The following is a 19189-nucleotide window of genomic DNA, read 5'->3' on the forward strand; positions in this document are numbered from 1 at the left end:
CTGTAAACATTTCCTTTGTCGTCAGCGCTGATGCTTCCTGCCTGCTTTCACTCCTGGAGATGAGAGGAATGCTGACTCCTTTGCAAGTGTAATAAGATGAGGCAAAACTGGCCCCAAAACCAAAGCCTGTGATGCTTTCAACTGAGTGCCAGCTGCCAGAAGTCTGGGCCAGAGGTTTGACGGACGGCAGCCCGCAAGACCACAAAAGTAAAAATAAATAGACTAACCATTACCATCTACAACCAGCGGCTTATAGACCGCAGCTCCCAGCGAGGGCCACATGAGTCGGTGAGATGGGACATCAAAGAGGTGTATTACTTCACAAACACACACACGGAGGTACATTTCACAGCATTCCGCCAAAACAAACATGGAAGGTCACTTACCATCTGAGAACGGCTCTTGGGACAGCCATTGATATCATCAATCTTCTCATTGGCTGAGGAGAGACAGAAAGAGGAGGCAGAGACAGAGAGATAAAAGAAGAGAGTGAAAACTCTTTTCAGGCGTGTTTGGTTAAAGTAATCCTCTCTTTTATTTCCACTGGAGATCCAGTGTGTGTGTCCCAGACAGTTGCTGGCTGACTGAGGAGAGCAGAGGTGTTCATGCCGGTGACTGTGACCCCCCTCCTCTCCCCTCCCGTGGAGACATGAAACACTATCTGGCCACAGCAAATGGGAACGGGGCCGCTGGGGGCCCGACCGAGATGTGTGCTGGGCGTGTGTGTGTGGTGTCAAGGATTTCTCCCGTCTATTAGAAGCCCAGCCCACAGCAGCTGAGACACGGTCGTCAGCTCACAGCTGACAACTGTGCCAACAGCATGAGCCCCTGCATCAGGAGGCTCGGTGGGGCTCACAGTGCAGCTCCACCTCAGGACCACGTATCGCACCACCTACCTGGTGAGAAAATACTGTTCTTCCTTTAAGGTGAATAAATATGTCTTTTATGTTGTCTATCAACTGCCTTCTAATAAACACATATGTCTAGCAAAAAAATCCCCATGATGAGTATATTAGTGTAAACATGTCATATAGCATCCCATGCTTATAAAAATAGCCTTACCAATGTGTTAATGGTCAGTGGTTTAACACAACCATTGATGATTATGGTTTGTTTGCTGCCTGAAAAATTGCTCACTGTGGTGACACCCACACAGGAATGCTAAAAAAAATATACAATAATCTGACGCCGACTGGGAGTTGAAGAGTAAAGTGCAAAGTATCTTAAAAGGTCAGAGATCACACAGAAATTAGCTGGACAGATTGTCCTCACAGTTGCCTGAAGGAGAGTTAAAGATGACTTTGATCTGCAGATTTTCCTTTTCCATAATCCTGACCTTGAGTGTGAGTTGATCAAACAGTTAAACAGGTGCCACATCCCGTCCCAGTATGGCTGCTCTAACACCACCAGCCTGCTCCAGTTTCACCAAGGATTGTGTGGTGCCATTTTCCCAGTGGACAGGAAGCAGCAGGCAGAGAGGCAGGGCAGAGCAGGTGAATGGATGAGTCTGGTCTGTGTTGTTTTAATGTCAGAGTGCCAATTACATCCTTTTCCATTGAAGTCAAAAGTAAGATGTTAGAGGGGTTTGTTGTCCAGTGTGAAAGAAGTATTCCTCTACAGTCCAAAGCCAGGTGTGCAGGAGTGAAAGATGCTGTGGTTAAAGCGACTACGCCCCTGGAAAAATCTGAATAACCTAAGCAGCCAACGTCATAGCAGGAAGCTGGAGCTAGTGTGGAAAGTTATGGCATAAAAAGAGGAGGCCCTAAAACATGTGATGCAATTACATACAGTATATTAAGTGTCCTTTGACGTCAGCAAGCCTGCTCTAACACTGAAAACTGAATCACATGCAACAGCTACAGTGTGAGAACAGTGAGACTCTTCTCTGTGCAGGATGGAGCTGTACGGAAGAAGGAAGTATAAATCTGGGTCAGACACAAGGAGGAAGAGCTGGGAGCAGAGAGTCAGTGACACGCTGAGTCACCAGTCAGCTGGTGTCAGCCAGCGTCAGCCAGCGTCAGCCTCGGTGCTGCCGGCAGATGAAATGACAGGCTGAGGACGGCCAGACGAAATGACAAGACTGACGATGACACAGACGAGTGTGAGGGGTCAGAAACACAGAGGAGCAGCCCACGCTGTCCCGTCTAACTCCTGTCCTGAGACAGAAGTAAATCAACTGTAAAATGCATGTTGGTAAACGTGAAAATAAGATGAGAACTTGATTGACTCATTTTTACAGACCAAAAAAAGAAGGACTGTAATTAACATGTTAGTAGAAGACACTTAGTAGAGACTAAAAAAATGCTCTATATCTTGACCCTGATCATGAAATATACCCTGAGTTTATATCCTTATTTGTGTTTAACCACATATGTGTGTCCTGTCTGCTGTTTGTTTTTTCTGTTCTGTTCACTAACCTTTACTAAGAATGAAAGAATCCACTCATAAATAAGACGTTGTAATCTCACCACACACAACTTTTTCATTGTTTCTGAATGACATAAGAAGGTTTTGGGAGCAAATAAGCATCCAACTTCTTCATGTTCACTTATGAGTCACAGAGCAAACCTGAAAAAGGAAAGACTTGTGACTTATGACAGACTTTCTGACTAGCATTACACTATGGAAGACATCTATCTGATTAAATGAACTGTTTGCATCAAATATACTGAAACTGACAGTTTTTTAACAGATATAGATTTAAAATAAGCAAAAGTAAAGACTGTAATTTGATGATGATGTGCCTCTTTTGTAAAAAGTTGCCTCAGTGTGTTTGGTAAAGGTCAGTCCTATCTTAAAAAGTAGCCAGTGACATGTTTCACATTTTTTCAGCAGCCACATGATCAGAGCTGGCTTCCTTCTGCAGATTCTGTAATCAAAAGTGTGTTTTCCTTACCTACGACCTGGATGATCTCAGCCAGCAGCACTCCGTCTGTGACGTCTGTTTGTAGGTCCTTGATGAGACGCTTGTGTCCTGACTTGGCAAGGTAGTGGTTGGCCCAGTCCGTGTAGATCTGCAGTCAGACACAAACACGGCGTTCAGTTACGAGCCAACAAAAATAAAATCCGGTCCAAAATAGGGGCAAACCCCCGTCAGGTCATCCACGTGTTTCAAACTCCATAAACACTTGAAAACTACAAAAGGTATAAATGGTTGAAGCAAATTTACGACTCTAATAAAATAACAACATGGTTGAATGGGAGCGGAGTAGCCCTCTTTCTTTTGTTGGGGCTCCGATCTGGCATATATCCGCGTGGTATTCAAATTGGGGCCATTGTGCTCAGCCAGGGCATTCATCTCAGAGCGCACGGCGGCTGTTTTCAATGGGCCATGCTGACATCACTCTCTGGGGACAGAAAAGACCCTTCACTGCCTGGGGGGAGGAGAGGAGGGGGGCAGAGCAAGCATCTGAATAATCTGAATAGCTTCCTTCATAATTAGTCGCCAAACTCTTTCTCTTTTGCTCCCTCTCTCTCTCATCAAGAGAAGTGAGTTTCTATTTCTGGTAGAATAAAAAGGGCACACAAAGGTTGAAGAGAAGGTGCACACAACTTTATTCCTAATAAAGAAGAAGTTATTTTTGAGAATCTGGTAACTCAAGATATTATCTTGATTTGCAGCATCACTAGGCTTGTCTGTAAACTGCAGAAAGTCTGTTTAACAAGTGTAACTTCAGAGCAGTTTCACCCCCACAGCGATCTGCGACAGCGCGGCTAAAAAAAGACACCTCTCCCTCTACGTCTCACTCTTGTTCTCACACAAACACAAAAACTGTGATGCCAGTGTGGTGAAAGAGATGACAGAGGAAAGACAATCAGTATGTTTAAGTAACCGGGTTACTGTCGGCTTTTCTGATCTCTTCAGCATCATTTCCTGTTACCAGATTTCCAGCTTCTTTACATATACTCATGTGTATGAAGAGAAAGCATCGTCGCAAATAGGGGTGAACTATATAGTGATACTAGATCATTAATGATTAAAACGTCTCCATGATCTGCCTTCACAGAGAGATCGTTAGTGGTGTGTATGTACGGTCAGTTGCAGTGCCACAGCTCAAATATGCATCAAAAGATGTTTTTCTCAGCCAAATCCTAAATAGTCGCCTTCCCTATAGAGACACACCGAAAGCCCAGTAAAAGCAAACAATAGGCGGTGTCTTGGATTTCTTCTACTCCCCATTTTTATTTGGTAACGCAGTGGCAAGGATGACAACATGGAGGAAGTTGGTCTCTAAAAAGAATTTGTTATCAGTAATATGAAATTGATTTGGATTTTCTAAGACTGACACTTAAAGCAATTACACTGAAAAAATGCCACTTCGTTAAATTAGTAAAAGTCAATTCATACAAGGTATTTGTTGCTTGTAATGAGTCAAATGCTTTCTAGGTGACCGTGTCTTCTATTAATTGTAATGAGATGGTTTTTACAAGAAATTAGACAAATCTGCAAAGCCTGCAAAGATACGGTTCTCAAGCTGGGTGGCAGGCCACACAACAAACCTTTTAACCACCTCCAGAGAAAGCACCCAAAACAGTATGCAGACAGTCGAACAGTGAGAGGATCCAACCGTGAGTGCATTCAGTACAACCACGCAGACAAAGGTTACAAGGCCAAAACTGGAAAAAGGTAAGTGATCCAGTTGCATCACATAATACGACTTTACATGATGTTTTGTTACCATGTAGATCTACAGTTATTTAAATAGAGAAATTAGTTTGGTTGTACTGATCAGTTCTGTCTTAAAACCACCACAAAAAAGAATCATGATAAGATCGTGGATTGTGATCGTGACTGAAAAAAATTGTGATATATTTTTTGGCATATCGTCTACGCCCACAGAATAAAACAAATTATTAATATAAAATCAGAAATAAAACTCATAGTGATGCTTCCTTACATTCAAAATAATGAAATCTAAAGGCAGAAAATGTGTTTTTCTGAATACGTCTGTTTTCACAACTGAACTTTTTTTAAAAATGATGTTATATCTTCACTGTAAGAGATAAAACACTCCACTCTCTTACAATAATTAAAAAAAAAGTTAGCTATGGCTGATCAAAGTAAAGTAGAGAGTAGGCAGGAAATCTGATTACTGACCATTTACACACATTTTACTGTAGCCAGCAGATAGCAGGTTGCCTCTATAATTTGTATGAATGTGTGTAACATAATTTCTCCTGGTTTCTTATGTGCATGTAAACTTTCCAGAGAACGTCAGCTTTTCTCTTACTACAATGAAATTCAAGTGGATGTATTAGTACCGAATGGGTGCACAGCATTGTTAAGGTCAAACATGCATAGCCAGTTTGCACGGTGAGGTGTGTGACACGGTTGTGACCCTTGGTTCTTTGTATCTGAACTGTAAACAGACCTGGAGGTTTTCTGCTACGCCACTCATCGGATGAATCACTGCTCTCATGATGCCTTACAACAGGTGTGAGCACTTCAAAGGCACACAAACACACGCACGCACATACATACAGCCATCTTCACGCACAAGCTCAGATGCGAAAGGTTTACGAGAGTGCACGACCACACATTAAACACAAAGAGCCTCTGAAGGACGCGTAAATCACAGAGGCTGCATACCCAAACACAAATGCACAGTTATAATCTGACTCCTGAGTGACACACTGAGCTAAAAAAGCCTTCAAGCAGCAGGATTAGGCTCTATCCTTTCAATTCACACTCTCAGCTGGTCATAGAGAAAAGGAAGTGCAGTGTTCAGGAGCTTTTGTGCATGTCTAAGCTTTCTTTGAAGTAGTTTCGGGTAGGTAAATTGAGGGGTTGGAGTGTAATTAAAATTGAGGTGAAATGGGTAGCTGTCAGTCACAGAGGTGAAAACCACAGGGGGGTCAAACAGCCTGAGGGCAACAAAGGGGCAGGGGCAGGTTGTGAGAGGAAAGAAGAGGGGGAAGTGGGCAAGTTGCAACAGGTTGCTTTAAAGTGTTGAAAACTTTTCAAAACACATTCTGTGTCTCTGGTGTCTTCTTCTCAGGCAAAAATCAGGTCCGAACTTTGAATGTGATGTCCCAGGTATTCAGGGATGCAGTTTTGAAAGAGGAAGCGTGCAGGCGTTAGCACTGTGATCTAGACCGAAACTGTAACATTAGCAATTAGCTAACCTTGATAAGTTAGTGGTTGACTACCTAGTAGTAGTAAGGAGAGAGACAGAGATTAAAACAGAGCAAATACTTAGTTTACAAGTTGAACAGCAACCCTGCTCCATATGAATATCTGTGTTGCTCTGTATTTGCTAAATGTGTAAATAGCTAGCTAACTAGCTTTAACAACCTTATAAGGCTGTTGCCTGTCTGATGTTGAGTTTTTTTCACTCTAGTGGCCAAAACATTTTTTATTTTAAAAAAATATAACTGTCAGAAACACATATTTTATCCTGATTTTAACTTGATTTTTTAACTTGAAGGGGGCGTCAGAAAGCCTCGCATGCAGATGCAAAATGTAAACATAAGGAATGAATTACTTGTAACCATTAATAATGGAGCCATCCCTGGTGATACATAGCCTAACTAGCCACAGACCAAATTTTTCAACATCAGTCAGATGCCTGTGAATCAAAGACCATGTTAATAATGAAACCTAAAAAAAACATTGTAAATGCATTAATCTGGATCATGTGTGTCTTACCACTCCTTTATTGTAGCTTCTATGATCTGAATATTGCTTGAAAATACAGAAGGACAGAAGGCGAGTTGGGGGCTGATGAGAAGCAGGCATCGGATTTTGGAGACATTTTAATAAGCTGTCTGGTTAGTGAGGAGAAGTATTGACTCCATACTGACTCAATATCTCTCTGACAGAACAGAGCAGCCCAGTCTCCACATCAGAGGAGATCACTCTGCATACTGAATGGAATTTTAATCAGAACTCACCAGGGTTGTAAATGACTGATAAATTGATTTTGTCATTGCATCAGAAATTGAATTCATTGAATGGATAAGAGGGCGACATACAGGCTAAGTGGTCAGCATTATTACCTCACAGGACAGTTTATGCAAAGTAAGGTTTAATTTCAGGCCATTCTATGTAGGGTTGGCTCTTGAACATCAATGGTTTTATTCTACCTAATGAAGCATTGAGTATTAAAACTCATAAAGTATCAAAGGTTGACCAGACCTCACTCCTGGAAAATGACAGATAATATCTGTATAGTGCGCCAGGACACACAATACCAATCTTCAACTATAGTCCGCAACTAAATGATCCATACCAACCAGTCTGATGTGCAATGTTCAACAGACAAATCATCCAAGAGGGAAAATCCCTCTATTCAAAGAAACTGCCCACTAATCCCGACCCTCTTCTCATGGGATTGAGGGTCTTTTTTAGGAGCTGTAAATTGGTACCAGTGTCAGGGACATTCCCACCACCAGAGAAAGCAACATGACACTGACTCATTCACACTGTCTGGGCCTTATGGAAAATGTCATACATGGCCTATATTGACCTTGTGCTTCGGGAAATTGTCACAGTTATGGACAAGATATGGGTCCATGTTGCATCCCTTCTGGTTTTGACAGTGCAGTCTCTACATGTTTGGACAGTTACAAACTTTGTATTGACTTTGAATGAGATTACTCGGCTAACTTTCAGCTTTCATACAAGTCTGCTCACATATATGACGGCCAGTGTAGAACTAAGGTCCTTTAAAAATACAGAGTCTTCTTTGAATTGTTGAACAGTGCAGCATTATCGATGTAAATACCACAATTTAAAATTTGCCCCGTCTTGTTTAATTTATGCCGTGATTTCTAAAATGCTGTTTATTCATTTATATATATATATATTTTAACTTGTGTGGACCTTAGGAAGACTAGCAAACATGTTGTGGAAACTAATAGGAATCCAAAAGATCCAAAAATATAACAGCTACAAGCTACAACAGTAGCCCATCCCCTTTAACACGGACCACAACGTGGGCTGAAGCTATGTCAACTAAATTGACATTGTGACATTTCATCTGAACTCGTATTCACGACAAAGACCCGAAAACAGCTACCACGACTTGTTAATTCACAAATAGGCATTGTATGACAGCCTGGACCCATGTGCATGTCCACATAATAAAGTCCTATTTAAGCCTTCAAAAATGACACAGAGTCAGTTCTTCAAAGCCTGTGACAAGCGGCGATGAGTCACTCAGTTGGACAGCTGTGACTTTATTTCTCATACAAACACACAAATCTGCCTCACATCCAGCATCCCTGCTGCCCCGGTCTGCTGAGTCACCGGGCTTGTGTGCGATGCCTACAGATGGGCATGACGCACACAGGCCATCCCCGCAGCTCTGGGTCAGCCTGGGTGGGGAGACGGTAAGGGCAGCCAGGGCATCACACTGGGTGATTGCCCTTGAAGTGAAGGGGACTTTCCAAAGAGGAAGAGTGAAAAGTGAGTTTTTTGATTTGGTCAGATGGCTCAGCTGCAGGTGCAGAGGCCTAAGTCTCGAAAATGTCACGAGATATCATGACAGAGGCTGAGCAGCTCAGCAGCTGTGCTTTTGTACTTCTTGTGGTCACATATGCTATGTTTGTGTGTCACACTGCTTCACTCTGACACAGACATGTTGAGTGATAACCTGCTTGCGAATCACACACTGTAGTGATGTTGACCAAACACCTGCATCATTGCTGCTAGGTGAAGTTTTTAGGTTCATGTTGATATGTTTTGATTTACTTTCACTCTGTAAGTCTTGACAGGGATTACATTTGCATGAGTCTATAAATTTTCCCTGCATACTGTACCTTTAAACTCTTCATTTAGTAAACTCATGAAAATCACAAAACAGGAGCCACTTATTTGTCACGTGACAGCAGCAATAAAGCCCTTTATTTTTAGCTTGATGATGATGTGATACATTTTTAATTCATCCTCTGGGCTTGTGAATTTTCTCAACCTGATAAGGAACATTTAGTCTCTCCTTTGAGGTTCAAGCGTGATAAAAAAAACAGCGTGACAATAGTAACACACAACACCTCAGATCACATTTCTCACATATGTTGATGCTGCACAGCTTTCCACAAAACAATTATGTTGATAACTTCAGGACTATTAGCCTTATTACATTCAGGGTTCAGTAAGCAACCTAAAAAGCGCTGCACTTAACACGCCATTATGAACTAATCTACAGATATGAGCAAGAACTATAAAGAGAACGCAGCAGGACCAAAGCTGCTATAAAGTGCTATCTCTCACGAGAAGCTTTCATAGTGAGCCAGAACTGAAACAGCTCCCATTATAATTCAGGTAATGGCACTGAACCGAGTGCTGAGTCTACAAAAGACATGCTCTGATAACAGTGCTTTCTTCTACCTTTTCAAAGGAAATGTACCTTTGAACGTCAAGCACAAAGCCAGTTAAGATGAAGGCCTCTTCCACTGACCATGTTTAGGACATCCAGAGGTTTACGAGGTAGAACCAAATCCCGACAGAAAGCTTTCATTCATTCCTTCATTTGTTCCTGCCGCTGTCAGGGGGCTTCTAAAATAATTCCTGGCGGCTCTTGAAGATCTGGCTCTATCCCTGACGTTTCTATTTCAAGCTGACCCTTCCTCTTCAGTCTCTTTCTCTCATAACTCCCTGAACCTCTGTCACGATGTCTCTCACTTTAATTTCGCTGGATTCCTCTGTGTTACTGTGTGCTCACTTCATGGATGCTGTCAGATCTCAAAATGCAATGTAAAATTCTTCTTCATCAGGATGCCTGAGCGAAGATTAATGCAAGGCACCCTAGTAACCCATGAACTCAAAAAACCTGAACCCTTCCCCTAATTCTCTGGTTTCTTACCAATTTGTAGTTTTTGCAGGAGAAGCGGCTGTAGCTCCTGACCGGCACTCTGGGGACACCGTACTCCGCCATGCTGGCCAGTCACATTAAAAGATACAACTTCAGTGGGCTAAGCAAACAACACAAGACCCATAAACTTCCAGGAGACCTAAAGGCGAGTGACGCTCTGTCATAAAGCTGAGAAGGAGCGGGTAAATATAGCCACGCTGTTAAAAACTGCCCCCCTCACCTCTCTGTAACAGCTCTGTGTGTCTGAACACGACATGCCTTACTCCTCTATATACTGTATGTACCTCTGTCTTACCTCTATCACTCTACCCCCTTCACATTGCTTCACAATGAGGCTTCAGATGTCCTGATGGTGTTTTAACCTGTCTCTCAGAGTGTCATTCACTCTGTCTGAGTCAGACATCCTGACTCAGTTCCCTCTTCTGCTGCTGATAGAGATACAGGCCAGCAAAACAAAACCCAGAGATGGAACATTTAGATGGAAAACTGGTCTGGCAAGCAACATTGTCTACCGTCTAGGCAGCACTGCTCACCTACAGTGGTATAACTCCCTCAACCAAGCTGTGTGTTGTGCTACACTGGCTCAACATGATGAGGTCATCCAGGAAACTAGAGAGAAAGCACAGTCATTCAAAGTTTTATATACAAACACAGCTCCCCTGTGACCAAGACAGACAGTGTAGATGTGATGGATCTCTCATCTCTCATCTCATTTTCTTTCCGCTATTTCCCTATTGGGGTCACGGGGTGTTGCCGCTTTTATCCCCCCTTTCTGGGGGTTGCGGGGCTACTGGGGCCAAATCCAGCTCTCACCGGGCGAAGGCCAGGGTACACCCCTGGATGAGACGCCAGTTCATCCAGGGCCCTCTGATGGCAGAGGCTGCTTTGCAGCTTGCAAGGTGCCAACTGCACATCAGGAGCAGTTTAGGGGTTCAGCATCTTGCTCAAGGATGCTTCGGCACGTAGCTCAGTTCCGCCCAGGGGAGCCGGGGTTCGAACCAGCAACCTTCTGGCTGCTGGTCACCTGCTCTACCCACTGAGCTACAGCCGCCCCATGTGATGGATGTCTCTCCTCAATGTGATGGAGCTCCTGGTGCTGACTGACAGACATTTCTGTGTCTTATTCCTCTGACACTGGTGCTGTACATCACAGCAAGCGCCCACACACACACACACACACACTGACAAAGATAAAACATAAGTTCACATGGGAGGTCTATGGTCTCCCTTGCAGTGTTATAAGACTGTTTGAATTCAGCTCTTGTTTTACATCATCTGGTCATTTTACGTTAACCAGCAAAGTAATGTGCTGACATCAGCACTGCCCTTCTTCATATTCATACACTGACATGAATTCACACCTAAAAGCAGCCCAGAACAACCAAGAAACTGCTGTCATTGTTCATGGAAACACATATTTTTGCATGACAGGCTGTAAACTAAAAAAAAACACAAAACTCAATGTGATGGACGGGAGTGTGATAGAAACAGAGGACGGCATGATGGCAGACAGCATGTGGCAGGGTTAGTCTGTTGGCTGCTCTGACGCTCTCTGCTCCGGAGATTACCGTCAGTGGAGTCGGTTAAACTACTTCTGTACCAGGCGGTGGTACAACCTCCTCCACTGCCATCCACTGTGATCGTCTCATGGGCTGACAGTGCTGTCAGCAACCCTGCAGGAGGGACGCTGCGTGTTATGCTGGGATTTTGTGACTGAACTATGAGCAGGACGCACATTTCGTTGATGAAGAAAGGCATGAGGCTGACGGGCAAAACGCAAGACTCATGTAGGCTGAGAAGAGTTCAGTGTGACGCTGAAAAGAAGGATATGCCATAGGACTAGTCGAATCAACAAGGGTCAGAGAGTTCATTTTTGCTCGAGGATTGTACTTCAGTAGCACTTGAGTTTAACAGAGAGGCCAAAATTTAAGCAAGAAGGCGTCAGATTGGGGCTTAGACATATCATAGTTTTTTAACATTTGGAAGGAAACAACACAAGACAGACAGGATAAACTACTGACAAGGACAACGATATAAACTAGTTAGCCAATTCTTCTGACATCTTGTGGTCAACGTCCTCGTCATTCTGTATCACTATAACAGCTCACTAGGGTTGTATGCAGTGAACAACACATATTCCTGTTGTCTGACGGACCATGCTGAGCCTCGTCGATAAGGACGCAGCAGCTCTCCATGCTTCTGCAGGCTGAGGGTGACATGTGGCAGCACATCCCCTCTGGCCCAGTGTGTGCCGGCTAGCAGATGGCTGGTGGGAGAATGATGGATGTACTGATGGATACACACACACAGTAATCTAACAGAAGGATGCAGGGAGGGAACAGAGTGGTGAATACGTGCAAGTGATGGTCTGCCACTTATCCAAGTACGTGTTACTTTCTCTGTTGCACCTAACATGAAGAGTCCACCCAAGACACTGTGAATGCATGACCCCCCTCTGCTTAAATAAGTCAACACTGGGTGGAGGGAATCATCATCTCTCTAGGAGACACAGACAGATGGCCTCTGAGAAATCGTTGTCCCTGGTCTGTATGATATGACAACAGAAAACTGCGGTCTGCTCTGCCAGCTGCTGTGCTGCTGTGATGCTTTAAACAGGACACAATGACTGCAGCCATGTGCGCTAACACAGACACGTTCACCCAAACTGAACAGAGGGATCCTGGTGGCTTATTTGACTGAGGTGCATGCACGTTATCCAGCCTCTCTCATCATCTTTCCAACTGTCTGATAAGAAGAAAAGCCCAAAAATGTATCCAAAACGCTGAACTGGGCCTTTTCAGAGTCGCACCTTTGCACACCAAAAAGCAGGGTAAGTTACAGGCACTGATCTGCTGACTCACATCGATTTGATTCAGCCTAAGTAGTGACTTAAGTAAAATGGTCAACTTCTTATTTTAAACCGGCCAGGTTTACATACTTGGTTTGGTCAGACAGACTTCTCATAGTAGTTTACATGGTTGATGCAAGTCAAACTGCAGAAAAATTCAGGACTGCGACCACAATGTCTGAAAAACAGATTTGTTCAGTGAACAAAGGCACAAGAAATAAGAGCTGGTAAAAAAGCTTGTTAAGATCAATCCTGGGATTTTAAGAATAGGAGATCTCCCAATCTTTTTAATTTTTGGCTGAACTGTTTGGCTGTGCATTTCGTCCCCATTTCTGCCATTTTTTTCTTGCCATTGTTCTTCTAAAAGTTGTTGTTCTTACAAACATCGTAACATCTAGCAGCTACACCACTGTCACAGCACTATCAACAACCCATGAAATTACCTGAAACTAACATTTAGATCCAGGAACTACTCCCACATGCAGGTTGAGATTAGCAGACACACAAGCAGAACCTTTGACAATGTCTCCAGCTTGGACTAAGTTACTTTCCTGTAGAGGAAAAGGGCTTTGCAAGATGTCTTCGTCATATTACAAGGGACAGACAACAAGACTGAGAGAAAAAATGTAAAGTGAGACGTAGAAAGACGGCGCTGACAGAAAGAGTGACAGTGTGAGAAATTCATTCATTCATTTACACACAAACTGCATGTTCAACTGCGGTAACCACCATAGAACCAGCAAACATTTGACTTCTCCCTACAACTTTCCTCTCCATCACCACTGCAGCTGGAGCTGCTTCTTCTCCTTCTCGGACCCCAGCGGGATGCACCATGGATGGTTTTTGGTCTATGGGGCCCCTGGAAGCTCCTTCCCCCCCATCGGTTCTCTGTTGTACTCACACAGGCCTCTCAAGTGGCTTTCGCCCGCAGAAAGCTGAAACAGGCCACTCTAAATGAGCACTCATGTCTCTGCTTGCTCTCTGTTTGGCACATGAAAGACATGTGGCTTTGTGAGACATGGAGGCCATACCAAGCACATGCTAGACAAAACGACTTGGCAAGAGCTCTGCAGTTTTAGAGTAAGGGAAACAGAGTCAACCATCGGAAAGCCAAGAGACTGGGTGTACATGTGTGGTCATCTTTACATGCAATACATAAACTGCTGGCGGAAAGAAAAACAAATGGCAAAAACTTTACATTTCCACCAAATGGTGATATTCTCGATAACCCTGACAACCTGACAATGCCCAAATATTCAGAAGTTAATCCAGAATATGATAATATTGAATCATGAATACGTGACTTCTAAATCCCCTTAATTGGTGCTTGGACTGCTCCACAGTTGAAATGGCACAGCAGTGTCGGCCATGCAACATCTGATCAGAATAAATCCTGAGACATGCAGCTTGATGCACATGAGGGCACAGCAACCCAGAAGTGTCATTAAAGAGGGCTTAGCTTCATAGTCCTACTGTATGAGCGCACAAGACATATGCAATGATATGATTTCCCAGCAGATAAAATTATCAGACAGCTGCCTTTAAGGATCAAGTCCTCACTATCCATGTGTAGTACAGGAGCAGTGACGGTCTGCACACTATGTACTGTGACCCTTAAAACATAGTGGGCTTTACCCTTATCACAGCATCTTACATAGTTTTGAGCTTCACCACTCTGTAATATCATTGCTTTAGGAGTTTGCTCAACAAGGTTTGAAAAGGATATATACACACAGGAATGACTGTCTTCCCTGTTGCCTAGTAATCAAAGGCAAATCCGGGATTCTGCTGCAATCCCCTCTTTTCCAATCTGGCCTTGTCGAATGTTGTCCCATCTATTTCGCCAAAGCTGCAGGTGCCTGCCATGTTCTGTACCTTTAACTTCCTGGGATCGACTCAAGATCAAGGCCTTGGTTGCATGCGGCAATAAGTGAATGCGTAATCTGATATCAGTGTGTTTGTGTTGTTCCTGGAACATCCTGATTAATGTTGCTCCAGGAACGTTATTGCAATTGACTAATCACATTCACAGCCTTTTGGAGTTGGGGGAAAAGACCAGAAAATCCTCAAATGGGAGAAGTTATCATTTATAACACATGTTTAATGTTGGGAAAGAGTCTATTTGGACCCAAGTCATGAATTCCCAAACCGAACCAGTATTTTTTTGTCTAAAACTAACCAAACAGCCACAGAAAACTGAAATATAAGAGGAAATAATAAGTAAAATGAGTGTTAAAATTAACGAACAGTAAAGCAACATGTTTCAAATGAGATACAAATCTCCTGGGTGAGTTCCTAACACATTCAGCCTCAACAGCCTGATGCTGACTGACTTGATTGCTGACATTTGTCCTAAATTGAAATGATGGTCCTGGAACAACATTAATTACGATTTCCTAGGAACAACACAGACACAGTGATATCAGACAAACCATAAGAGAATCATCTAAAAAAAAATGTCCATTGCACAAAAACAACTGAAAATGTTGTTGAGAGAAACTCACTGGACACAACATCTAAAAAACTAAAAAAAAAAAAAAAGACAAGACAGGTCGAAGAGGCTTTCTTCAGATGAACCTTGTCAGACCACGAAGACTTTGCTCTGTCAATGTCATCAATAGACTGAAAAACAAATTAGCAATGTGTGGTATGGCTACTTCAGTCTTGAAAGCAGACATACCACAATGCACCACAACTACACCTAGCTATTGCTTAGCTCAACTAAAAACAATGACCGTTCCATTTATTTATTTATTCATTTATTTTATGACATGTCTCTGACCAGGATGAAACATATAAATCATGCATTTTGATTTATCTTGCTCAAGTCATATATTGACAAAGGAACCGTGACAATCAGATAATCAATAGAGCCGTATGAGAACAGAGAGGATTATGGACATCGACTACACTTCATAATAAAAAGGGAGGTCATTTTAATTTCTGGAAGTGTGTGCACATGTTCAAGTGTGCATTCCTGTGATCCCTTTTGTCGTCTCACTCTCGCACTCTCTCCCTCTCTTTCTCTCTCATGCTGACCCTGTGGCCCACCAGCCTCCTGTCAGTCACGCTGTGGAGGTTAGCGGTGTGTAATTAAACTGGCCTTCTTATCGGCTCATCTCTAGACTCTGGTAATAACCTCCTGTGCTTCCATCTCCCTTTCCTCTGTGGGCTCATAGCAGATCCAGATAAGGACCATGGCAGAAAGAAAGAGAAAGACACAGAGAAAGACAGGGCGAAAAGAAAGAGAGAGAGAGTGTCTCGTCCGTCCGTGTTGTGTGTAAACTCAATTGGGTGCTCATTAAACAAATTACTAACTATTGAATCTGCCGCTTCCTACTTTTATCACATACATCAGCTATTACAAAGATCTTTTTTTCTCATTTGTTTGCACCACATGACCTATCTGCACCTGACCCCCTCTGTATTTTATCACAGTGTCCCAGATCCTGTTGAATATTTACCATCTCTGTGGCATTGTACTTTTATCACACCAAACAGCAGGTAGTAAAGCAGAACCAAAGACTGTCCTTTCTTATAGGTGCTTAAATGGAGCACACACACACACACACACACACACACACACACACACACACACACACACAGGCACACACATACATGAATGTGCTGCGAAACTCTGGTTAAAGTCCTCACTAAGCCTATTTTAACTTTCCATGCAGACATCAAAGTGAAGCTGGTATCAGGTGAGGGGAAAACCGGGATCCACGCCTTCAGCATTTTCCTCTGATATTAAAAAGGCCGCCACTAATCCACTGCGTGCCCGCAATCCAACACCACAGCTACTGTAAGGCTTTGGGCTGATGAGACAAGCATTTTCACTGATACATAAACACACAGAGGGAAAAAAATCTAAGTGAGACATGTCCTGAAGCTGCAGCGTCAGGACAGAAAGGCTGGATAAAGATGTCAACACTCTATTGATAAAAGGACTGCAATAACAGATAAAGCCTATAGGTCTTTGATTTTATAGTTATATACACTGTAAATAACTGAAACGCAATACATTTTTAGTTGCCGCCTGGTGTTTGACCTGTGTGATGACCTGGAAGTGTTAAGCCTACCAGTTTCATGGTGAAATTCTTCTGTTCCCAGCGGCATAGCATCAAACTCATCTTGCCTCCTGCAGCGTCCTTCCTCAGAGACACCTGCCTCACATTGAGGAGGGCTGTAGGTTGGCCAGCCAGGCCCAAATATAAGCAATCAGAACCAGGTCTAGACTAAACTGGACCCAACAGAGCTGCAGCAACATACATAAATCCACAGAGAAAAATGAATCCAAGGAGGAAGTTGCAGGTTTGAGATAAATGTCCTAAATGAATGCACCATGTAGATCCAGAGGATATACTGTAGTAGAGCTGCTGCTTGCTCAAGCCCCAGCAGGTCTCTGTATGCCTGAGGAGGTGAGAGATCAGTGCCTCCAGCTTCACTCCACCCACTTTGGGACACAGAGGAGGGAAAAATAAACGCAGGAGGCGAAAGGCAAGCGGAGCTCCCCGGCCTCTGCTGCCGCTCTGAGAGGCAGCCAAACCAAACGCACTGAGAGGACGAGGAGAAGGAGGGGGAGGAGTGGATCCCCCTTCCCCTCCTCTCCCGCCCACGGCAACACATTGTGCCTTAGCTCTTCAATGGACCATCGGTCATATGGGGAGGAGAAAAGAAAGAGAAAAGGACAGACCTCTTAACCTTCTACCACCCCTCCCCCGATCGACCCCCCTCTTTGACAAAAAAAAAGTGAGGAGAAAGGACAAAAACAGATAATCAGTGCAGCCTTGATAACAGTAGACAGACCATATAGTGGGAAGTGCAGAGCGTAGAGGCCAAACCACGCAGAACTCAACACTAACCATCTCCTTTCTATTTATTATTTCTTTAACCAGCTCCTCTGCCGTCCGTTAAAAAAAGCCAAGTTTTATTTTCCCCCGACCAGAGACGGAGCGGTCCACTCTCTGATCAGCCGTCACCCACATCACATTGTAGCAGCTGCGTGTGTGTATTTATGTGCATGTGTATGGCGAGTTCATAACCTAAGCATTTATGTATGTGTGAGTGTGTGTGTAAGAGAGTCCACAGCACAGGATGCCGTCCGTTTGAGCGTGTTCCAACCCCCTGTGCACACACACACACCCCACCACCGACCACAAATTACAAGCCGAATTTGAATTTTGGGAAAGGCCCAAGATTTACAGAAAGTTCCCACAGTAGGGGGATGCCTGATCACTTCCAGCAGGCTGGACAAAAATGCTTTAAGCTTCGTGAAACAACAATAATACTAAAGTCATGTAGACAATATAAAGTAATGACCTGTGTTATTTGTTTTGCTTCTCTGGTTCGAAATACTAAAACGCAGCTTTTACACTCATTGTGTGCCGGGTAATTACGCATTTTATGTTTACAACTTGAGTAAAATATAAAACACAGCTGATATGCACTGTAAACTACAAGTGAAAGTGTTCAACTGTCACTGAATTTCACCTGACAACAACGCATGTCAAAGCAGATGAGCTTAAAGCACGTGTGAGCTTTGTGTGTGTATTTTTTCTTTTTCAAATGAAGGTTTGAAGCTTTGACTTGCAGCGTATTTTCACAGCAAGTGTCTGCATGTACAATTAGCAGCAATAGCCAGCACAAACAAAGAAATAATGAAAAATGTGTCACTAAAAAACCCAAGGTCTTTGGTCATGAACCAAAAGTATTGGATGAATTAAGAATTTGACTTGATGGTGATCATCCTGAATGTCTGTAACAGATATCATGGCAATCCATCCGACAACTGTCAACAGCTCCCTCCACCACAAATATTTACCCTGTCATGGTGCTAATTGAACCATGGATTTCTGTACAAAACTTTGTGCCAATTCACCAAGTAGATATTCTATATCCCACTGGATGACTTAAAACTTACACTACATGACAACAACGTTGCCAGATTGACGTACTCTTCACACAACACAACTTTCTGTCTTGTAATTGGGAATCTTGAAGTCATTGTGGTTTGCACACTACATGTCTGAACAGCATCGGAGGGTCACACATTACAAGATTTTTCACCAAGAGAAACCCTTGATGAGTCTGTCTGGTCTCCTAACCACAGTTTGTCACAAAAACACATGCGAGAAGTTGCGAGAAACAAGTTGTTCAAGTTGTTTTTCAGCTCATTTGAAAAAACAAGGAGGACAAAGAAAATAATATCAGGGAGAGTTGGAGATAAATAGTTTTTGCATTGAAAATGGCCTGCTCATATTGTACTGTGGTCCAAGAAGCACGACAAGGTCACAAACACTGAAAAGCTTGTGTGTATTCTGATACAGACAACTGCATATTATTGTGACCCCACTATATGAATAGATGCATGATGAGACTGGGTTCAGAAAGCTACTGCAGATCAGTTATTCTGCCTGCTAGATATTTTTCAGGCGTCTATGAGGCATCGGTAAGCTCTTGGATTGCGTTGAACAGTTCACATACTCTATAGCAGATTTGCCTCTGACTTGGGGCTTTAGTCTCA

At 43.2% G+C, this 19189-nt stretch overlaps 1 protein-coding gene across 7 annotated transcripts in view; it reads right to left on the minus strand.

Moving 5' to 3' along the window:
- Positions 1-19189, minus strand: part of nav2a (neuron navigator 2a) — a 220004-nt gene that overhangs the window by 77282 nt on the left and 123533 nt on the right. For 6 of the 7 annotated variants that reach the window (XM_084354889.1, XM_084354887.1, XM_084354883.1 and 3 more), the window contains 2 exons: positions 2897-3014; positions 387-439 (listed from right to left, as the gene is read on the minus strand). In XM_084354889.1, coding sequence (XP_084211015.1) covers positions 387-439; positions 2897-3014 — 171 coding nt within the window. Of the gene's footprint in view, positions 1-386; positions 440-2896; positions 3015-16745; positions 16827-19189 lie in introns of those variants that run through there. The other variant, XM_084354888.1, reaches the window with a different exon arrangement.

Source organism: Pagrus pagrus (genome assembly GCF_965226575.1).
Source record: "Pagrus pagrus genome assembly, chromosome: 1".
Taxonomy (NCBI): domain Eukaryota; kingdom Metazoa; phylum Chordata; class Actinopteri; order Spariformes; family Sparidae; genus Pagrus; species Pagrus pagrus.